This window comes from Lutra lutra, chromosome 8 (genome assembly GCF_902655055.1).
Source record: "Lutra lutra chromosome 8, mLutLut1.2, whole genome shotgun sequence".
NCBI classification, from domain to species: domain Eukaryota; kingdom Metazoa; phylum Chordata; class Mammalia; order Carnivora; family Mustelidae; genus Lutra; species Lutra lutra.
Genome location: NC_062285.1, coordinates 30,047,858 through 30,064,334, shown reverse-complemented (window position 1 = coordinate 30,064,334; position 16,477 = coordinate 30,047,858). Strand labels below are relative to the sequence as shown.

At 38.4% G+C, this 16,477-nt stretch overlaps 1 protein-coding gene across 1 annotated transcript in view; it reads right to left on the bottom strand.

Moving 5' to 3' along the window:
• CCDC7 (coiled-coil domain containing 7) overlaps positions 1-16,477 on the bottom strand; it is a 404,782-nt gene that overhangs the window by 124,689 nt on the left and 263,616 nt on the right. The window contains exons 26-28 of the mRNA XM_047741462.1: positions 13,167-13,277; positions 11,230-11,340; positions 7,293-7,391 (exon numbers count right to left, since the gene is read on the bottom strand). Coding sequence (XP_047597418.1) covers positions 7,293-7,391; positions 11,230-11,340; positions 13,167-13,277 — 321 coding nt within the window. The remainder of the gene's footprint in view (positions 1-7,292; positions 7,392-11,229; positions 11,341-13,166; positions 13,278-16,477) is intronic.

The window sequence follows — 16,477 nt, the reverse complement described above, 5'->3', positions numbered from 1 at the left end:
TAAGGAGTGTAGGTCCAAGTTAAAATCCTACATGTAATCTTTCAGCATCAACCCATAGAAAATTACAAAGCTTTTACATGGCAGTTATCATGTAAGAAAGCTTCCTACCCCACACTAGTCCTAAAGCATAGCCAGTACACTGGTCTCTAGAAGGAAGTACAATCATGAATTCAGGCCTCTTCAGGCCAGCATTCCCTAGACCAGCTTCTCCATTCATGGACCTTAAATGAAGCACTGTTCTATTCAGGTGACTCTGCTTAGACTACCTTACTGGGGAAGTCTTGAATACAATTTTTTCCTTTCTGACTCATTTTTCAGTACTTTCTCTCTTAGCCCTCCCGAACCCCCCCCCCCCAATATCCTGGGGCCATAAAATGGCAAGAGCCTTTTGTTTGGGGATCCTCAGTATTGAGAGACAATTCCCCCCATTTGTGATGAAACACTGAACACTCCCTCATTCCTTCAATGCAGAAAAATGGAACATTGCTAAAGCTGGCCCTTTCCTGTTTAGACTCTTGCTTATATATATGATCACAGTAATTGAATAAAGGTTTAATTGTGACTTTCAGTTTGGCTTGTTATCTTAATTGCCTATTCAACAACCAACAGTGCATTCTCCGACAAACTGGTGAAATGAGCAGAGTGGTTAATAAAGCACATTGTCTTTCTAGAGGAAAAATATCCTCAATTTCCCACAAGACACTTTAGAGGGGTGTTAGAGAAGTCCATCAGACTCTGCAGAGATGTTAGTGGATCATTTCTAAGAGTCTGAGATTTCCATGGACACTTCATCAGCTGTGCCAATACATCTCAAGAAGTACTAGTGGAGTCTGGGGGTGCTTTGATAGTGTTAATGACTGTTTACATAAGCTTTTCAGGTATGAGGGCAATCACTGGATGCTCCCCTTTAGCCTCTAATTCCCTGGTCAAATTCACGTGGTGGTCCAAAATATAGATCCAAAAGAGAGAGTCTAGGAAAGCTAGAGAAGCAATTCCCTAACTACTGATACAGTCCTTCAGTGATAACAAAATTCACTAGACTCCTGAATGTTGAGTTGTACCCAATTACTACTGTTAGCTGTAAATATGTCCCTGACACCAAAAGACAGCCTATAACATGCAAATTTTTGTTAAGATTCATGCCTAAAATAAAAGAGAATGAAGAGCCCTTTGGGATTATTTCACCCAGCAATCTGAAGCTCTCAGAGACTTGGATAGTTGCCTCTGTGATGAAGGAGGTAATCTTGTTAAACTTAATGAAAATGACAACTCTTTGGTGTGCCATTAAAGATCCCCACTTCTACAGCACAATAACAGCAGCCACTTTGCCTAAGGAAGAGGAAGAAGATGGCACTGGGATGAAAGAATGCAAGCACTCAACGTCATCTATATTTTCAGCTGAATAGTATATGGACACTGAGTACTTTGGCTCACACATGATGAATTCTTTAGCACTGAATAACATGGTTGAATCATATTTCCAAAGGGCTATAGTTTCCTGTGAGCCATGCTAGTGGTCTCTTAGATGTACAAAGGAAGTATGAAAACAATACACGATGAGATTGTAAGACTCTTTCTACGTTTTTCATGTAATTATTTTGTTGTTGTTCATGCAATTCTTATTGGTTATTAAACTCAGTTAAGTCATTAAGCCTCCTCATAAGACCATGTTGATCAGTTTGAGACTTAATTCAGATCTTTACTGACAATCATTGAGTTTGGAAAACACACCTGCTGCCCAGAGAGCAAAGACTGACCAGTAGAAAGAGTAATATAAAAATGGTGAGGCTGTGCCCTTCTCTAGACCATTTAGGCTAGGACCTCCCGAATAAATCTCTGGGTCTGGTTACTCAACAGTAGGTTCCCAAAGAGAAGACTCATGGGCTCTCCTACAAAGGAACTCATGGTTATGGACCATGTGCACCAGCAGGCTGTTCAATAAAGGTCTTCAAAGTGATGACCCCTTATGATATGAGTTCTGTTCTTTCTGCTCCTTCCAGAGAATCTGGGGGTGAATTATTCAGCCCTGACAACTTTTAAACAGGTGTCTCCCCTTTCAGAAATAAACAGGTCTAGGGGTTGGGTCAAGGTTCCAGAGTTCCGAGTGGAAAATATTGGTCCTACACCAACCTCAGAGTTCAATTTATTAGGCCTTCTGTATATTGGTGTATAGTTAGCTGTGATCCCCATAATTCTTGACACTATAATGTAGGGGGATAGGGTTGAACCATGTCCCATTCTGCCAAAAATAAAGAATTTCTATCTGCCATTATTTCAGAATGTGACTTCATTTGGAAATAGGGCCTTTACAGAAGTAATCAAGTTAAAATGAGGTGCTGGGAAAATTGGACAGCTATGTAGAGAAGAATGAAGCTTAACCATTCTCTTATACCATACACAAAGATAAATTTGAAATGGATAAAAGACCCTAATATGAGGCAGGAATCTATCAAAATCCTAGAGGAGAACATAAGCAGTAACCTCTTCATTATTGGCCACAGAAACTTCTTTCAAGACATGTCTCCAAACACAAAGGAAACTAAAGCAAAAATGAACTTTGGGGACTTCATCAAGAGAAAAAGTTTCTGCACAGCAAAGGAAACAGTCAACAAAACAAAGAGGCAACCCACAGAATGGGAGAAGATATTTGCAAATGACAGTACAGACAAAGGGCTGATATCCAAGATCTATAAAGAACTCCTCAAACTCAACACACACAAGACAGATAATCACGTCAAAAAATGGGCAGAAGACATGAACAGATACTTCTCCAATGAAGACATACAAATGGCTAACAGACATATGAAAAAATGTTCATCATCACTAGCCATCAGGGAGATTCAAATCAAAACCACATTGAGATACTACCTTACACCAGTTAGAATGGCCAAAATTAACGAGACAAGAAACAACAGGTGTTGGAGAGGATATGGAGAAAGGGGAACCCTCTTACACTGTTGGTGTGAATGCAAGTTGGTACAGCCACTTTGGAAAATAGTGTGGAGATTCCTTAAGAAATTAAAAATAGAGCTTCCCTATGACACTACAATTGCACTACTGGGTGTTTACTCCAAAGATACGGATACAGTGAAAAGAAGGGCCATCTGTCCCCAGTGGGCAGCAATGGCCACAATCATCAAACTGTGGAAAGAGCCAAGATGCCCTTCAGTGCATGAGTGGATAAAGAAGATATGGTTCATATATACAATGGAGTATTATGCCTCCATCAGACAGGTTGAATACCCAACTTTTGTATCAACATGGACAGGACTAGAGGAAATTATGCCGAGTGAAATAAGTCAAGCAGAGAGAGTCACTTACTTGTGGAGCATAAGGAACAACACGGAGGACATTGGGAGGAGAGAAGAAGTTAGTTGGAGGAAATCGGAGGGGGAGACAAACCATGAAAGACTGTGGACTCTGAGAAACAAACTGAGGGTTTTTGAGGGGAGGGGGATGGGAGATTGGATGAGCCTGGTGGTGGGTATTAAGGAGGGCATGTATTGCATGGACCACTGGGTGTGGTGCCTAAACAATGAATCTTGAAACACTGAAAAAAATTAAATAAAAAAATGCTCCACATCACTTGGCATCAAGGAAATATAAATCAAAACTACAATGAGATACCACCTCGCACCAGCCAGAATTGCTAAAATTAACATGACAGGAAACAACAAATGTTGGCAAGGATGCGGAGAAAGGGGAGCCCTGTTACACTGTTGGTGGGAATGCCAAGCTGGTGCAGCCAGGAAAATATTATGGAGGTTCCTTAAGAAGTTGAAAATAGAGCTAAGCTAGGACCTAGCTATTGCACTACTAGGGTTTTTCCCACAGGATACAAACGTAGTGATCTGAAGGGATACCAGCACCTCAATGTTTATAGCTGCAATGTCTACAATAGCCAGACTATGGAAAGAGCCCAGATGTCCATCAATAGATGAATGGATAAGAATATGTGGTATATATACACAATGGAATACTACTCAGCCATCAAAAGGATGAAATCTTACCATTTACTATAACATGGATGGAACTGGACGGTATCATGCTAAGCAAAATAAGTCAGTCAGAGAAAGACAATTATCATATGAGGAATTTAAGAAAGAAAACAGATAAACATGGGGAAAGGGAAGGAAAAATTAAGAGGAAAAGAGAAGGGGAGGCAAACCACAAGAGACTCTTACCTATAGGAAACAAACAAGGTTGATCATTTGAGGAGTGGTGGGTAGGGAGATGGGATAGCTGGATGATGGGCATTAAGGAGGGTGCTTGATATAATGAGCACTGGGTGTTAAATGCAACAAATAAATAAGTGAACTCTATAACTGAAATTAATGCTACATTATAGGTTAACTAATTGAATTTAAATGTTATAAATATGACTATGCATGTGAATATATATGTATACATGTGCACATACATATATACGTGTGAAAATGAGTATGTATATATGTATACATATATGCATATGTGTATATGTTTATGTATATGTGTGTATATGTATAAATTCTGAGGAGAGTCCGACTCCAGGCCAAAATTCTATGTGTGATCTTTCAGACCCAATGATTGGTAACTAAAAATGCTTTATCTGGCAGTTGCCATGGGGAAAATATCACACCTTGTACTACAGTTGATGCATAGCCAAGATACTATAGACATTGAAGGCAACTGCAGTAATGGGGCAAAGTCCATTTGGGCTGGTCATATCTGCATTCTAGCTCAGATACATCCAGGAAATTTCTGTATAATGCAGGGGAGACCTCAGTTGAGGCATTATATCATTCAGGCACTTATACCTAGACCATCTTATTGGATGGGCCTTCAAACCCTTTCTCTTATTGAATTTATTAAGTGAAAGTGGCACCTCGTGAGGCATCACTACAGATTCCCCTAGTTCAGAGTTGCTGACAGTGGCCACCTTGCCTAAGGTGGGTGAGGAAAATGGGAAGGAATATAAAAGTATATAAAAACTGAGACCATCTCCATCTTCAACTGGATACTATTTAGGCTCTGACAGTTTTGGCCCACAATTGATGAGTTCCTGGCACTAAAAATATGTATGACTATCTTCCCAGAGAGTATGGTATCCTGGAGAACCATCCTGGTAACCTCCTGGGTAAACAATTAGAAGTGAGAACAACAGATGACAAGATTGCTGACCAGACTCAGATTTCTAGATTCACTTGTGTCAATCATGTTGATTATCAAGCTCAATTAGACCTCCTCATAAGATCATGTCAATCCATCCACAACACAATCCATAGCTTAACTGCCAAATTTTAGGACATGGTAAAAGTGTCTATGGTCTAGATCAAAAACACTGAGCAATGGAGAGAATGTGATGATAATGTCAACTCTGATTAATAATCCAGGCAATGGCTTTACAGAAGTCATCTTTGGATCCGGTTACCAAACAATGGGGTCTCTCAAAAGAACAAACTGGTGGGCTCTCTACCAACAACTCATTGCTAGTCATGAGCTATGAGGTTCCCATAAGGCATTAAGGTCTATATAGTAATGGCTACTATGACTAATACAAGTGCTGTTCCCTCCAAATAGCCCAGTGAATCTTGAGACATGGGTACTTTGTTTCCTTGATGAAGGAGATAATGTTGTAAAACTTTATTGAGTGAGAGTGGCACCTTGTGGTGTCCATCAATACAGACCCTCCCTACTTTTATCCAGATCTCTAAGCTTCCAGAAATGAATATGACTAAAGGTTAGACATAGCCAAGAGTTCAAAGGTCAGATTTGAAAGTGGTAAAAAATTACATTTCTTGGGCTTTTTGATACTGGTGAACAAATTCCTGTGACCCTATAATCCCTGATGAAGGGTAAGGAAGAAACAGAAAATTCTCTGAGTGGTCTGAGGCCGTCAGGCCTCTTTTCTAGACCCAAGTATAGATGAATTTTTTAAGGCCACCCCCATTATTATGGCTTCTACTACTGAATATAAATATTATTGGTAGAAATTAACTTTCTATGCCAACCAGCAATTGCATTTACTCTTAACCTCTGATTAGATTTGCTGAAGGCAGAGTATTTTAATGGGGTATGTGAAAAATCATGACCTACAAAACTATTGGCACCTAGCACCACTGTCTACCAAACACAATGTCAACAGCCTAGAGAATAAAAAAGAATTAATGGCCCTCATTGTTGAACTTTAAAAAGCCAACAATATCTGTAAATTATTTCTCTATTTAATAGTTCCACCTGACCTATGTGCAAGACCTTAAGTCTAGACTTTAAATTAATTAAGGTTATATAAAGTGCCAGTGCTGCCTTTGTCCTTGGTGGCACCTGACATTAATCAGTTATGGAGGTCACTGCCCAAAGTGAAGGAAATTGGTATGTTATAGTTGACATCACAAATGCCCTTTTCAGCATCCCTCTTCATGCAGATGATCAGGATTAATTTGTTGTATATAATATGAATTACATTTTACCACAAATGTTCTTCTACAACACTTCCTAAATTCCTCCAACTACCTATAATCAATGCATGGATCAAGACGTGAAAAAGGTCCCACTCCTGGAGGGAGTGCTATCTCTCCAATCTATTGACAAAATCATCCTGGTAGGCCATTCTTACCAATAAGGTACAAGGACCTAAAACCAAAGTAAAATTTCCAGGCATGATCTATAAAAGGCATAATGTATCATCCCAGAGAAACCAATTGTCATGTTTGGCCCTCTGTGCCCCCAAAATAAAAATAATCTGAACAGTTAGTAAAACTACTGAGGTACTGTCATACACTCATATCTATCAGGTTACCATAAAGACTACAACATTTGGTGGGAGCTTTACTGAACAGGATCACCTGGGGTTCTTAGATGTCATCTTAGATGCCCTTTTTCTGGACCTCTCTGATTTCCATTTTTTGTTTCAGGTACAGATCTCAGTATCATCTGTTTTTGTATGTTGGAACCTAGAGCAGAAGGCCACTACCATAAGTCACAAGGCACTCCTTGGGCTTTGTGTCTGCAATCTGCCTGTTATCTAAAAAGTGTATATCCTTTGTGAGACAATTGTTGGTCTGTTATTGGCCTCGATGAAAACTGAGAATATGACCTTGGTCATGTAATAATCTTCTGATAAGAAATTCCAACTAAAATGTATTAATATATTTCCTTTTGTTCTCCAGTTATGTTAGAGTATTCACACTTTTGGTGGTCAATGTTTAATATTTCTATAAAATAAATGCTCAAGAATATATTCATAACCCAAAGAGAGTTCTCATGCATTTAACTTAAAACAATATAAAGTTATCTATAACTATTATACTTACTACTGAGTATTTCCTCCATGGAAGTTTTTTGTACTTGCGTTTCTAACACTGAGTCTTGATGTTTAAGCATAAGATTTTCATCTTGTACTTCATCAAAGGTTACATAAAGAGATAAATTAATAAGAAAACAGAGCTACCATGAAATCTCTAGATTTCAAATTTATAATAGTGAATAGAAACATTTTCTCCCATGACTTTTTATAAAGTCATAAATAATCATAATACCGGATCTAATATGAAAATACTGGGAATATTTTTAATAGGTGTATATTGAAGTTGTCTCTCTATTTTATAAATATTATAGGCACTAAGTATGTTTATATTAGACTCTAATTTTGTCAAGTTATTTATACTTTAGGTAAATACATATTCATATGCCAACCAATGAGAATTCATATGCACAAGTTTAGTCAATATAGACTTATTTGTAATTGCAAATATTCAAAATTGTCTAAGTATTCCAAAATGAGAGACTGGTTGAGTAAACTGATGTATATACCATAAACAACACTATCTTCCACAATATATGCAAGTCAAACATTATGCTGTATACCTTAGATTTATACAATGATGCCCTCCATAATACCCACCACCACTGTATGCCAATTATTTCTCAATAAAACTGGAAAAATCATATAGTACCAATTAGGATAAATTATGGTGTATGTATATGTGCATGTTTAAACCTATAGTATATATAGTATATAGGGGATATAATGTGGTACAAATAACTCTACATATAGTGAGATATTCCCCTTCCATCTGAGCTAATACCAATCCTTATCTTATATCATTTCATGGGGAAATGAAACATTGGTTGAAGCCTTGGTAGAGCTAGTGCCCTTTCATGTTTAGACTCCTGTTTATATCATTGCAGTAAGTGAATAAAGGCTTTTTACTTTTGATTTGGATTGTTTTCTTAAGTGACCTCCTTCACACATGGCAGCTTTCTCTTAGTGACAAATGGTGACCAACAGGTGGCTCAATTAAGCACAATGTCTTTCTGGAAAAGTAAAAAGCATGAAGATCCTATGTTTGAAAGGTGACAGTGGTCGTTTTCTTTAGCCCCAGACGCCATGGTCAAAATGCCTGATGTGTCAAATTAGAGTTCCAACAGGGACTCTGAGAAATCTAGAGAAGCAATTCCTTGACTAATGCTATTGTCCTCTGATGATAGAACTAAAAATTGTCACATATAAGCTAAGTTGCACCCAATGTTTGTTGCTAGCTCTAATGAGGCCACAGACAATGAAAGACAGCCTATAAAAGAGCAAGTTATTGAGACTTGTGGTTAATTAAATGAATATAGAATTCTTTGGGGTTACTTTGTCCAGTGACCTAAAAAGACCTTAGAGACTTGGGTTCCTTGTTATAATGATAAAGAAGGTTATTTTGAACTTAGTGAGGGGTGGTGGTATTTTGTGGGTACACCACTATGGCACCCTCCTTCAGAATATTATGACCACAGAAAACTTGATCAAAGAGGCTGAGGGGAACATCCAAGTTGTTCTTCTTCCTCAGTTGGGTGCAGTTTGGACTCTGATAGCCTTGGGCACCCATGATGTGTTCCCTATGACTAAAATACATGCTTGGAGACCTCTCCTGTGGAGGCATCAGCAGCACTGCAAACTACACTGGTGGTCTCTTGGTTTTGCAATGAGAGAGTGAGAGGAGCATATGATAAGATTGTTAACAAGACTTTGGGCTCATTAATTTCATCCCTGCTGGTTATTGAGCTCAGCTAAACCTCTTGTAAGGTCGGGTCAATTTTTCAGTGACATAATCCAGATCATATCTAAGAAATTCTTGGGCAGGGAAAAAGCAACTGCCAATATAATGAGAGACCATCAAATAGAGTGACATAAAAATGGATAATTGTGCACATATTCCTGGAAGAATTGGGTAAGAGCTTTCCCAGGATCTCTGGGTCTGATACTAAACATGGAAGTCAAAAGAAAAGATGAATGGGCACTCCACTGAGAACTCTTGGTCAAGCAGTATTTCATTAAGAGACAAACAGCAGCCCCCCTTGAGACTGCCCAGTGATGATACCTCTAAGACCAATGCTGTTTCTTCTCTCAGTGAATTATGAAATGAATCAAAAAACATGTAACTTTTACTCAAATTTTTTGGCTCAAAAAAGACTATGAGATATGAGATGACAACGTCCTATGTTTACAGTAAGAAATGAAGGTTTTATGCCAAAATCAAAGTTGAAAGTAGACATGGAAAAGAGCTACATTTCTTGGGCCTTTTGATTAGTAGTTCACAGGGAACTGTAACCCCCAATCTCTGGCATAAAATGAGGAGGAAATTGATAATACTCATTGATTTTCTGTCTCAAGCCACCACCACCAAGACCCTTACCCAGATTTGACTAAGAGTAGGTCCCTTGGGACTACTACATAGCACCATTGTAATGGTGCCCATTTCCAAATGGATTATTGTGATAGGTGTTTTGTATTGTCTATATGCACCTCTGAATGCATCCTTTGAAGGGAATTGCTGCAGTTAGAACCATTTTAATGGGGGCATGTAGAAGACTGTAACTTGACCAGACAACCAGCATCCAATGCTTTTGTCTCTCAAAAACAGCATCATTTGTCTTGGGGATAAAAAGAAATAACTCTGGGGCACCTGGTTGGTTCAGTGGGTTAAGCCTCTGCCTTCAGCTCAGGTCATGATCTCAGGGTCCTGGGATCGAGCCCCGTGTCGGGCTCTCTGCTCAGCGGGGAGCCTGCTTCCCCCTCTCTCTCTGCCTGCCTCTCTGCCTACTTCTGATCTCTCTCTCTGTCAAATAAGTAAATAAAATCTTTAAAAAAAAAGAAAGAAAGAAAGAACTCCTCCTATTGCTGTAGTTAATGAAGACAAAGTCCACCATCTGGCTTTTGCACAAGGCCTTAGTGCTTGAAAATAATTGATTATCAGTGGCTCAAGTGTGTATTACAGACTTTGGCACTGGCATTACCTGACATTATAACTGCCATAGAGGCTATTGACCAAGCTGATGAAAGTAGGTATGAAGTAATTCATATTGCAAATATCCTTTTTAGCATCTCCATCCACACAGATTATCTGTATTAGTTTGTCTTATGTGTAATGGGTTGCAACACACCTTTAACATCCTTCTACAAGGCCATGAACTTGAAAAAGTCCCCCTACTAGCTGGAGCACTATCCTTCCACTATATTGATGACATCTTCTGCATGACCCAACAGGGACTGCATACCATGTTGACCTATATGGAGTAACATGTGTGGGTCATTAATACAGTCAAGAGGCAGTACGTCTCACTCCAAAGGAAGCAACTCCCAAGTTCTAGTCATGCTCAGGCTCTTAGCTCCAATAAATACAAAGGATGCCTAGCAATTGGTGGGATTCTTCAGCTAATGGTGGTCACACATTCCCTACATGACTATCTTCATGATAACAACCATTAATTAGATTACCAAAAAAGACCTCTACCCTGAGTGGGGCATAATAACAGAATGCCCTGAAGGTTCTCCAACTAGCTACATAGGCCACCCTTCTCCTTGCCCCCTCTAATTCATTTTGAGTTATGGGTCTTAGCAGCCAATGTTGGCCAACTGAAGCATGTTAGAGGTGACTTGACTGAAAGTAAACACCCTCTGAGGAATTATTGACTAGTTACTGGGTTTTAGTGAACACTGAGCTCAAGAGCCATGCCATGAAATCATCTTATAATTAGATATCCCAAATAAATGTTAAATAGTTTTCGTTTTATGATTTCATATTTTACGTTGAAGTGTGAATTTTCTATATTGCTAGTAATGCTCAAATACATATTCATGAAGTAAAGAAAAAAGATCTGATGAGATTAATTTTTTAAAATTTTAAGTTTTTTTAAAGATAAAAAACAAAATTTTAAGCTTTTAAATTTTTAAAATCTAAAGTTATCTATAATCATATTACTTACTCATGTGTTCTTTCTCTCTGGAAGTTACTTGTTTCTGCACTTGTATTTGATGTTTTGACACTGAATCTTGGTACTTAAGCACAAGATTTTTGTCTGGCACATCATCATGAGCTACAGAGAGAGATTCATTTAGTCTCTTAATAGAAAAAAATATATCTACTGTGAAATCTCTAGATTTAAAATTTATAACAAATACACACCAAATTTTCTCTTGTTTTAATAATGTAAGCAAACTATCATAATACCAGATGTGGTATGAAAATTGTGAGAATACTTTTAATGGGTATGTGTTGAAGCTGTATCACTAACGTCCCTATTATAATGTTTCAGGTATAATGTTGTACTATATGTAGTCTCTAGTTTTCTTGGGTTATTTATACTTTAAATTAATAAATATTCATATAACCAAAAGAAGAAGCTCCAAGCCCTGATAAGAACTGCTATATTTAGGGCCATTTATGTGGGGCATGTAGAAGACTGCAAACACCCAAACTAAACATCACCTAGCACTTGTGTCTCCCAAAACAAATTCTTAGGAATGAAAAGAAATAACTACACTCATTGCTGAGCCTAATGAAGCAAAAATTCTCCAAGAGACTATTTCTCATTTTAATAATTAAGGTGACCTTTCACATAGACTAGGGTGTACAGTGATTCAGTTAAATTTGATTCAATACTATAGCACAGCTCTGCGCACTAGAGTACCTGAAATTGTAACATCATACAGTCTTTTCCAAACTGAAGGAAATTTAATATGCAACAACTGACCTCTCCAATGCCCTCTGCTGTATCTCACTTCATGCAAAAGATCAGGGTTAACTTAACCTTATGTGAAATGAGTTGCAATATACTATTAGTGTCCTTCACATAACTACCAAATTGCTTCAATATCTGTCACCAATGCATAGTTCATGGCTTTTAAATGTCCTACTCCCAGAGGGAGGACTAGTCTTCAGTCGAGTGGGTCTAGACAAAGCACCACCCAATAAGGACTAGATGCTCTGTTGACACACTAGTAGCTCTTGGCTGGACTATTTGTTCAGAAAGGGTACATTTACCTCATACCCTAGTGAAATCCTGGACATGATCTCAAAAGAGCACGGCTTCTCATCCCAGGGGAGAAGACTACCAATATTGGCCCACTCAACCCCAATAAATAAAAAGAGGCCAGCAATTAGTGGAATTCTGACTACCTGCATTCTCATTTTCCCTGTGTGAGGTCCTTGATATCATCTATGAGATTACAAAAAAGGTTGCTTACTTTTAGTAAAGATATAATGAAAAGGATGACCTAAAAGCCCTCCAGTAGGCCTCTTAGGCTGCCCTTCCCCTATACTCTTTTGATTCCTATTTCATGTTTGAATTTCAGATCTCAGAATCATCTGTGTACCAATTGGAGTCTATGGCAGAAGGCCACTGCTACAGGTCAGAGGCATCCACTGGGCTATTGAACCCATAATTACAGGAAGTTGGCTGAAAGGCACACTCCTTAGGAGAAACAATTACTTGCCTTTTGGGGGCCCTCAGAAATTCTGAGTGCTTCTCTTGTGGTCATAAATTGATCTTAAGACCAGAAATTCCAACCAAAGTGTAACTATTTTTTCCTAACTATTAGGGGTATTCATATTTTAGTCAAAGTGTAGTATTTCGGGACGCCTGGGTGGCTCAGTTGGTTGGACGACTGCCTTCAGCTCAGGTCATGATCCCGGAGTCCCAGGATCGAGTCCCGCATCAGGCTCCCAGCTCCATGGGGAGTCTGCTTCTCCCTTTGACCTTCTCCTTGCTCATGCTCTCTCTCACTGTCTCTCTCTCAAATAAATAAATAAATAAAAATCTTTAAAAAAAAGTGTAGTATTTCTATAAAATATATGTTCAAATACATATTCATGAACAAAAGTAAAATGATCTAATTTAAAATAAAGTAATTTTATACTTACTACTAAGTCTTTCCCTTTTGTGAGTTCTTTGTTTCTTCACTTGAATTTCTGATTTTGATATTGAGTCTTGATGCTGAAGCATATGATTTTCATCTGTTACTTCATCCTGAACTACACAGAGAAGCATTTAGTCAACTAAATAAAAAAGAGATGTATTATGAAATCTCTAGGTTTTAAATTTATAATAAGCATACATCAGCATCTTCTTTTATTTTTATGAAGTTATAATTACCATAATGTTAGATCAGATATGAAAACTGAGAAAAGAATTTTAATGGGTGTGTGGAGAAAACATTTTATCATATCATTAAAATTCTTAGGTTTCAGATGTGTTTTATATTAGTCTCTAGTTTTCTTAATTTTGTGTTTTCAGTTAATGTATATTCATAGACCAAACAATGAAAATACATATACACAAGATTATTTATTCTAGCATATTTGTAATTTGCAAAATACTCAAAACCACATCAATGGATAAGCATAGGAAATGGATAGACAAAAGTAAGGTAGATAAACTATGATAATATAAACCATGCATATAATGTGGTACAAACAGCTGTACACACAAGTATAAAGGAATGTTATAGGTCCTTACAAATTGACTTGATGGTATTTCTATGAAGTGATGTTTACTGGAAAAGAACCTGACTGAGAAAATATCTAGTATGCTATTGTTTTAAGAAAAAAAGGGAAATAAGGTGGGGGGAAATGAAGAGAGATACATACTATTTATCTTTACAAAATGAAACACAGGAAATATAAACTAGAAAATAAGGTAGTTGGTCATTGAAGACACTGCTAGCTGAGTTATACCCAGTGACTGTTGTTAGTTCTAAGCATGTCTCATGCACTGATAGGTTATGACACAGCAAGTTTTTGAGACTCATGTTTAGTGTGTTGCTTTAAACTTGATGACTTACTAGAAACTTGAAGAAATGATAGACTTGGGTAGTGGACCTCCAACCATAAAGCATGTGATCTTGCTGAGAAAGCAGCCACTTTGCCCAAGGAGGACATGGGGACACACAAATATCTGAGACACTCTCCCTTCTACTGGCTGCTATTTGGTTTCTGAAAAGTTTGGCTCACCCAAAATGTGTTCCCTGCCACTGAAAATATTGTCTAGTTACTCAAAACCAGAGTCTCAAGGAGGAAATGGATATACTTTCCACTAAGAATCTACTGTTTGGGGGGAAGTGTGCCACGGGGGGCCAATACACAGCCCCATAAGAATCAAAATGATGGGGACGCCTAGGTGGCTCAGTCAGTTAAATGTCCAACTCTTGGTCTCAGCTCAGGTCTTGAACTCAAGGTCATGAGTTCATGCTGGGCATGAAGCCCACTTTAAAAAAAAAAGAATCAAAATGATGATGACATTTTTTACTAATATGAGGGTTATTCTCTCTGCCCCATCCAGTAATCTTAATATGAATCAGAGAACTCTGCCTACATTTACCCATATAAGTAAGGCTGGGGGCAGACCAAGATTTTTCTATCTCTATTGGCATGTGAGGATGGATGACTTTGAATTCAAAGAGGTGACGAGAAGAAATTCCATAACTTGGGCCATTTGGATTCTAGTTTGTGAATAACTGCGATTGCCACAATTCTGACCCAGGATAACAGGGAAGCAATCAATGCTATCTGACCCTGTCTGAGACCTGACTATGGATGTCTCTTTGGGGCACCATAAGCCTCCATTTTTATAACCCCCACTACTAAATATATTACTAACACAGATATATTTTCTATGTGAACTCCAACTTGGATAAGCCCCAAGCCCTAATGAACATTGTTGCATATAAGGCCATTTTAGTGAGGCATGTGGAAGACTATAAGCCTGCTAGACTATCAATATCTAGAGATCACCTCCCAAACCAATTATGTAGGGGAGGGGAAGAAAAATTATCCTCACTGCTGAGTTTAACTAAGCCAAAGATCTCCATGAATCTATTTCATCGTTCAATAACTAAGTCAACCTGTGCATATAGCCTTGGGTGCCTATAGACTCAATTAATTATAGGCAGCTTAACTATGAAACAGCTTAGGACACTGGTGTTACCTGACATTGTGACTGCCATAGAAGTTATTATCCAAGCTAAGGGAAATAGGCATGAAGTAATTCATATTCCAAATGCCATTTTTTTAAATTTAATTTTTTATAAATATATATTTTTATCCCCAGGCGTACAGGTCTGTGAATCGCCAGGTTTACATACTTCACAGCACTCACCATAGCACATACCCTCCCCAATATCCATAACCCCACCCCCCTCTCCCAAACCCCCTCCCCCCATCAACCCTCAGTTTGTTTTGTGAGATTGAGAGTCACTTATGGTTTGTCTCCCTCCCAATCCCATCTTGTTTCATTTACTCTTCTCCTACCCCCTCAACCCCCCATGTTGCATCTCCTCTCCCTCATATCAGGGATATCATATGATAGTTGTCTTTCTCCGATTGACTTATTTCGCTAAGCATGATACCCTCTAGTTCCATCCACGTCGTCGCAAATGGTAAGATTTCATTTCTTTTGATGGCTGCATAGTATTCCATTGTGTATATATACCACATCTTCTTTATCCATTCATCTGTTGATGGACATCTAGGTTCTTTCCATAGTTTGGCTATTGTAGACATTGCTGCTATAAACATTCGGGTGCACGTGCCCCTTCGGATCACTACGTTTGTATCTTTAGGGTAAATACCCAGCAGTGCAATTGCAGGGTCATAGGGTAGTTCTATTTTCAACATTTTGAGGAACCTCCATGCTGTTTTCCAGAGTGGTTGCACCAGCTTGCATTCCCACCAACAGTGTAGGAGGGTTCCCCTTTCTCCGCATCCTCGCATCTGTCATTTCCTGACTTGTCAATTTTAGCCATTCTGACTGGTGTGAGGTGATATCTCATGGTGGTTTTGATTTGTATTTCCCTGATGCCGAGTGATATGGAGCACTTTTTCATGTGTCTGTTGGCCATCTGGATGCCTTCTTTGCAGAAATGTCTGTTCATGTCCTCTGCCCATTTCTTGATTGGATTATTTGTTCTTTGGGTGTTGAGTTTGCTAAGTTCTTTATAGATTTTGGACACTAGCCATTTATCTGATATGTCTTTTGCAAATATCTTCTCCCATTCTGTCAATTGTCTTTTGGTTTTGTTAACTGTTTCCTTTGCTGTGCAAAAGCTTTTGATCTTGATAAAATCCCAATAGTTCATTTTTGCCCTTGCTTCCCTTGCCTTTGGCAATGTTCCTAGGAAGATGTTGCTGCAGCCAAGGTCGAAGATGTTGCTGCCTGTGTTCTCCTTAAGGATTTT